Source organism: Neofelis nebulosa, chromosome 17, assembly GCF_028018385.1.
Source record: "Neofelis nebulosa isolate mNeoNeb1 chromosome 17, mNeoNeb1.pri, whole genome shotgun sequence".
NCBI lineage: Eukaryota > Metazoa > Chordata > Mammalia > Carnivora > Felidae > Neofelis > Neofelis nebulosa.
Window position 1 is genome coordinate 10,276,678 of NC_080798.1, and position 7,265 is coordinate 10,283,942.

General features: G+C 55.1%; 1 protein-coding gene across 1 annotated transcript; it reads right to left on the reverse strand.

Annotated features, from left to right (window-relative positions):
- Nucleotides 1-6,110: 6,110 nt before the first annotated feature.
- INAFM1 (InaF motif containing 1) lies at nucleotides 6,111-7,261 on the reverse strand. The gene has a single exon (XM_058706313.1). The coding sequence runs from the start codon at nucleotides 6,912-6,914 to the stop codon at nucleotides 6,483-6,485; it is 432 nt and encodes a 143-aa protein (XP_058562296.1). The 5' UTR covers nucleotides 6,915-7,261; the 3' UTR covers nucleotides 6,111-6,482.
- Nucleotides 7,262-7,265: the final 4 nt, after the last annotated feature.

Sequence of the window (7,265 nt, forward strand, 5' to 3'; positions counted from 1 at the left end):
GGGTTCGAGCCCCTCATCGGGCTCTGTGCTGACAGCTTGGAGCCTGAAGCCTGCTTCCGATTCTGTGTCTCCCTCTCTCTCTGCCCCTTCCCCGTTCATGCTCTGTCTCTCTCTGTCTCTGTCTCAAAGATAAATAGACGTTAAAATAAAAAATAATAATTAAAAAAAAGGATGGAAATTCTTTTTTTTTATTAATTAACACATATTTTATTTATTTATTTATTTATTTTTTAATTTTTTTTAACGTTTACTTATTTTTGAGACAGAGAGACAGAGCATGAACGGGGGAGGGTCAGAGAGAGGGAGACACAGAATCTGAAACAGGCTCCAGGCTCTGAGTGGTCAGCACCGAGCCCGACGCGGGGCTCGAACTCACAGATCGCGAGATCATGACCTGGGCCGAAGTCGGCCGCTTAACCGACTGAGCCACCCAGGCGCCCCAAGGATGGAAATTCTGATACACAATACAACGTGGATGAAACTTGACAACTTGATGCTAAGTGAAATGAGACAGGCACGAAAGGGCAAATATTGTTCGACTGCACTTAAATGAGGCACAGAGAAGAGGTAAATTCACAGAGACAGAAAGTAAAATAGAGGTTGCCTGGAGTGGGGGAGGTGGGGAAATGGAGAGTATTGTTTGAGGGATACAAAGTTTCAGTTTGGGGAAATGAAAACATTCTGGAAACCCGTGGCAGTGACGGTCCCACAACAAGGTGAATGTATTTCATGCCACCAACTGCACACCTAAAATATAGGACATGGCACATTTTATGTCCTGAAATCATTGTTTGCACCATATGCTAACGAACTTGGATGCAAATTTTAAGAAATAAAAAAATTTTTTTAATTTTTTAAAATAAAAATAAAGAAATGGCCCCCCAAAATGTAGTTTTTACATTTCTTCTGGCCAAAGCAGGTGGGCGCCCTCTGGTGGAAGTACCGGGTATCGGTTGGCGGCGCAAAATTTCTCCGGAATTTTCAATTCTGAAGACGGAGGCAGATATGAGGCAGCTGATATGAAGACTTTATTTCAGCAGATCAACTTTAAACCCTGAACTATGCCTCTTGTCGTGCACATTCACTCACACACACGCACGCGCGCACACACAATTACAGACACAACGAGACCCTTGCAAACGCACACAGACACGATCACACATACAAAAAACTCTCCCAAACACCCACATAGGTACACACACAGAGGGACACAGGGGCGCCTGGGTGGCTCAGTCAGCTAAACTTCCCGACTCTTGATTTCAGCTCAGGTCTTGATCTGAGGGCCATGAGTTCAAGCCCTGCCCTGGGCATAAAGCCTACTAAGAAAAACAAACAAACAAACAACAAAAACAAGGAGACACGGACACACGGACAGTCACTTACACACATGACACTGAAAACAGCGTATGATTAACAAAGGGGACTTAGTAGACCAGCGCCGTTCTCTATTTTTTAAAAACTCGTAATGGAAAATGAGTTTCTTCCCAAAGCCATTAAATAAACGTTGAACAAGTAATTAAGATGAATCTCGGTTGGGCAGCATGCCCGACTTGAGGTCCACAATCCCTTAGCTGAAGTCCTTGGGGACAGATGCCTTTCGGAACTCAGAAGTGTTCCAATTTTAGAAAGGCGATTCTGAGCAAATGCCACATTTTATGTAACACTCCCAGGGGTCTGAGGCAGCCCCCTCCCCACCAGACATGTTAGTATATTTGCAGCAACGCCCGTGGAAGTTCACACCAACGGAGATAAATAAAGGGTGTAAATAATAGAAAGTTTAACCCCAAATCGGTGTGGAAAGATCATCTTTCCCTTCAACAAACTTACGAATTAGCGCCAGTCCAGAATTTAAAAAAAAAAAAAAAAAAAAAGTAAATAATTCTTATCAGTTGATTTGCCACCATGTGAGACTGCGCCCAAACTACCCCCCCACCCCCCCACCCCCCCACCCCCCCACCCCCGCCAAAGAACCTGTTTTGGTTGTCACGCTTTTGGGAATTCGGGACACGGGACCCTCCTAGCAGGCCCCTGGAACGTGCACGTACAAATGTTTCTGCCGTGATCGTAAATCTTGGATCCCGGCCAGGGTAGGCTTCCGGGAGGACGGCGACGCTTTGGCGGCCCCTCCTGGAAGTTTCGGCCCTTGCGGTTCGGCTGCAGCGGGGAGGTCTGTGGCCTTGGGCTTGATCCAGCGGTGGGTCGCGATTGGCCGAACCGTTTAGAGTAATCCCGCCTTCTCGCGCCAGGGCGTGATGGAACCCAAGCCTCAACCAACCGCACCTGACGGCCCCTGGCACAGGCACGGGGGTCCAGGTTTGTCATGTGACCTGCACTGATCCCACCAAGTTGAAAGAAAGCCCTTCAGCCCACCAGGAGGGGCGAGGCCTCCCTCTCTCCCAGGGATGGGAATGAGTTCCCAGGTGCCTCTGTCCGTGGGCACCCTGCAAAGCCCCTTGGGGGTGAGTCTGCCCCTAAGCCCCGAAAGAACTAGAAACACTGTAGGGCCCTGTGGTGGCCACCCAAGGGTGCTGCTCGGCTCTCCCTTTAAGAGACCCTGCTGCGGGGGCGCCTGGGTGGCTCAGTCGGTTGAGTGTCCGACTTCCGCCCAGGTCCTGACCTCGCAGTTCGGGAGTTCGAGCCTCGCATCCGGCTCCCTGCTGTCGGTGCAGAGCCTGCTTCGGGTCCTCTGTCCCCTTCTCTCTCTGCCTCTCCCCACGCATGTGCGTGCATGCTCACACCTCCCCCACCTCCTCAAAAACCTCCCCGCCCCCAGACTTTCTCCACTAGTCCAGTCCCTCCTCCCCTCCTTTTCACAGCGATCAGATCAATGGAGGTGGTAATGACCGCACAACACCGGACTTCATGCCCTGAACTTTACACTTTTAAACGGTTCAAGAGGCGCCTGGGTGGCTCAGCTGGTTAAGCACCAACGCTCTTGATTCCGGCTCAGGTCATGATCTTGCGGTTCCTGAGATTGAGTCCCCACGTCGGGCTCTGGGCTGACAGTATGGGAACCTGCCTGGGGTTCTCTCGTTCCCTCTCTCTCTCTCTCTCTGCCCCTTCCCCGCTCTTTCTCTTTCTCAAAAATAAACTTCAAAATATATGCTCTGGAGGCCTGGGTGGCTCAGTCAGTTAGGTGTCCGACTTGATTTCGGCTCAGGTCATGACCTCACAGTTTGTGAGATTGAACGTCATACGAGGCTCTGCACCGACAGTTCGGGAACCAGCGTAAGATTCTCTCTCTCTCTCCACCCCCCTCCCTTTGGCTCGTGCTCTCTAAAATAAATTAAAAACTTTTTCAACAGAAGGAAAGAAAGAAAGAAAAAGAAAGAGAGAAAGAAAGAAAGAAAGGAAGGAAGGGAGGGAGGGAGAGAGAACGGAAGGAAGGAAGAAAAAGGAAGGAAGGAAGGAAGGAAGGAAGGAAGGAAGGAAGGAAGGAAGGAAGGAAGGAAGGAAACTTGTAGACCAGAGAAATTTCAGTGATTTGCCTAAGAAGCTGAACAAAAGGGCGCCTGGGTGGCTCAGTCGGTGAAGCGTCCGACTTCGGCTCAGGTCATGATCTCGCGGTTTGTGAGTTGGAGCCTCACATCGGGCTCTGTGCTGACAGCTCTGAGCCTGGAGCCTGCTTCGGATTCTGTGTCTCCCTCTCTCTCCGCCCCTCCCCTGCTCACGCTATTAAAAAAACAACAACACAATTTTAAAATAAAATGGCTCAAGTGGTAACTTTTATGCTATGTGTATTTCACACACACACTAAGATTTTGACCACCCACGTGTCCTCCAGGCCACTACCTTGTTCTAGCCACTGTCTCTCACCTGAACCATGGCCGTGGCCTCCTCCCTGGGCCCCAGCTTCCACCCTCGCGCCCCCTACAGTTTATTACCACGTGGCAATCAGAGGGTCCCGTTAACACCTAAGCGGGCTCTGTCCCTCCTCAGCTAAAGAACTTTCCATGGTTCTACCTCATTCAAAGTAAAAGCCAAAGACCTCACGGTGGGTCTTTGAGGTTCTGTACAATCTGCCCCCATTCTCTCTCTCTCTCTCTCTTACTCTTGCCTCCCTTCCTGCTCTCTCCTTCACTCACTCTGCTCACTCCCTGGCTTCTTCATGGTTCCTTGAACCGGCCAAGCACCTGAGCCTCAGGGCTATCGCACTTGTTGTTCCCATGTCCTGGAACACTCTTCCCGCCAGAGATCTGTATGCCTGGCCCTTACCTCTTTGGCATCTGCCCAGGAACCAGCAACTCCATTACTCCCTGTCCCCCTGATTACCTTCGTCCGTTGTGCTTCTTGTTAACAGACATAACATGTATTTAAGTCACTCATCATGCTTCTTGTCTGTCTCTCCAGCAATAGGTCAGCTCCCTCGAAAGCAGGAAGCTTTGCCTGTTTTGTTCACCGCTGTGACCCAGGTGCCTAGAATAAGGCCTGGCACAGAGTAAATGCTCAGTAAGTGTTTGTTAAGTGCAAAATTAAGAGGCAGTGACCAAAAGAGAGACTGAGAGATAAGGAAGACAGCCAAAGATGGGAGAGGAGATAGGGCACCGGGGGACTGAGCTGGGGAAGAACCGAGAAGGGGGGGAGAGGGAGGGGGGGTGTTGGGGCAGGACGGGGAGGGAGGGAGGAGACACAGAGAGAGAGCTGGGGCGGAAAGCGACAGAGACTCAAGAGAGTGAGTCAGAGAGAGCACCGAGTGAGGGACAGAGGCAGAGACAACACTGAGAGATGGCAGGGAGAGACAGAGAGGCAGGGACGGAAGGGGGAGAGAGCAGGGTGGCGAGGGCGACACAGAGACAGGAAGAGAAACCGAGGAATGGGGAGCAACGGAGCTGGGAGAAGAGGGCAGGAAGCTAGAGAGCCGAGTGGGTTCAGAGATGCAGAGGGTCCCCACCTCCAACTCACCACTTGCTGGTGTCCAGAGCTCTGGGCCGACTTGACATTCCTCGGGATCCAAGCTGTGGTTTTTTTTAATCCCTGAGGGACAGAGGCGGGTGGAGAGAAGGAACGTGTGATGCCGTTTGAAAGGCTTTGGATCACTAATTTACTCTGGAAGTACGATCATCATCTTCGTTTCACAGGACCAGGAAGGTTGAGTAACCTGCCCAAGGTCACACAGCTAGGGAGAGGAAGAGCTGGAATTTGGATCTGGGCATCTTGGCTCCACGGTCAGTGCCCTATGCTAACCATAAAGGGGTGCTGGGTCCCTGAGTTCCCCTTCGGTTTGGAGACACCCTCTGGGAAGTGGTGCTGGACGGATAGAAGGGAGGGAACGAGGGACACAGAATGACTGACATTCTCAGCCCAGTCCATATCCACTGACGTCCCAGCCTGAGGGAGGAGGTTCAGTTTCACTCCCCTGGGAAAGTCTCCAGTTCAAAGGAGGAGGCTAGACGAGAAAACCGCTACCTGCGTATAGGGTCCAATGCCCTGCCCAGAGCCAGGCCTCAGTCCTCTGCGGGGAGGGGATACATTCAACCACTTCGGACTCTTTCGGCAGGCCTGGAATTTCTCTGCCTCGGTCCACCAGCAGCACTGCAGACCAGAGAGGTTGTACGAATCTTTAAAGGCAGCACAGTACTGGCCAACTTCCTCTGTGATTTCCAGGGAGGCACAGCCCCACCACACCCCTGTCCACCCTCAGCTCTCAGACCCGGGGAAGAAGGCCTCACTCCCTCCCAGCAGCAATCCTGACATCTCAGGGGGACTCAGCCTCTCTGCCTGACGCTATAACCACACTAATCCCAATCCCTGAAGACCCCAATGCTTGTGCGAAACCATCCCACCTCTCCCCTCATCTGTGCTGGAACAAGAGGGCGGACTGTCTGCTTCTCTCCAGAGGCACTTGTCTTCTGCCCCAAGCGGACACAAAACTGCGAAGTCCTTCACACTGTCTGACCTTCAACTGCTCTGTTGCAGATAAGCCTCTTCTCCCCACCCCAAAGGCTAAGTGTTGGCGATGGGAAAAGAAAAACACGCCCGTCCAGGTCAAGGGAGAGCCCACCCGAGCCACCCAGGGCAAAAGACACGAGGATCAGACGCCGGGAAGGCCTTCCCCTTCCAAACTTGAAAAGAGAGACATCTCGAAAACAATACAACAAACACAGCACCAGGCACTTGGGGCTGGAGTTTATTGCAGGGGGGACATACGGACACGGAGATTCAGAGAGGAGGAGGGCGGGTTGTGGGCTCTGTGCTCAGAATCCCATGGAGGGGGTCAGAAGGCAGAGGTCAGGAGAGGGTCTGCCAGATGGTGGAGGACCCCGGTCTGATGGCAGAGGAGCCTGATGGCGGAGAAGCCTGACGGCAGAGGAGCGAGGCCCCAAGCCAGCTCCCCTTCGCTCCCCATTCTTCAGGATGACGACTCCGGAGACGCTGGGCGGTGTCGTGAAGACGGAGCCCGGGCCCGACCGGGTACGGAGCATCCGCCGCGGGGGCGCCGGCCTCTCGAGGGCCGGAGATCCAGCAGGGGGTGGAAGGGACGGCTACCCGGGTCCTCGCCCCCCCGCGGCCTCCGGCCTCTCTCTGGGTGTCTGGCGGTGGTTCGGGCGGCGGCTGTGGTCGCTGTGGCGGCGGCGGCGGCTGCGCGGCAGCTCGAGCTGGGGTCGCGGCCCGCCGGGGGCTCCCAGGAGGCAGGAGATCGAGGCAGCGGCAGGCGCCGGGGCAGGCGGCGCGCCCGGGCGGGCGGCGCACGGAGGAGACGGCGCGCTGGGCGGCGGGCCGGCGGGGCCCGCGGGGGGCCGCGTGGGAACCCAGATGAGACCGTAGTAGACGGCGAGCAGCACGGCGGCCAACGAGACGCAGAGGAAGTAGGCGCAGACGGGGGCCAGGCGCAGCCAGCGGCCCCGCGGGCCCTCGCTCAGCCCGGCGCCACCCGGGCTCTCGCCGCCGCCGCCCACGCAGCTCGTGCCCCGCATCCCCGCAGCCCACTCCGCCCGGCGCAGCGGCCCGCACAGGCCCCGCCCCCGCGCCCTGGGCCCGCCCCCTCCCCGGGCCCGCCCCCGCGCTCTGCATCTCCTTGATCCAACCCCGCCCCCGCCAGGATGATCACACCCCCGCGCGGGCTGGTCTCCTCCGCATCCTGGACCCACCCCCTCCCCAGACTCCAGCCAACCATTATCAAGCTAAGACTTAACTAGCGCCCTGACCCCACCCCCACTTGGCTCTGACCCCGCCCCAGGCCCGCAAACGCAGCTGGCAACTACTGCCAGGCTTCGGTGTGACGCCCACACCTCTTAAATGCGAACCCGCCCAGCACTTAGCCCCGC

What these genes read in the sequence shown, in the direction of transcription:
- INAFM1 (XM_058706313.1), bottom strand. Translation starts at nt 6,914, where the DNA reads ATGCGGGGCACGAGCTGCGTGGGCGGCGGCGGCGAGAGCCCGGGTGGC.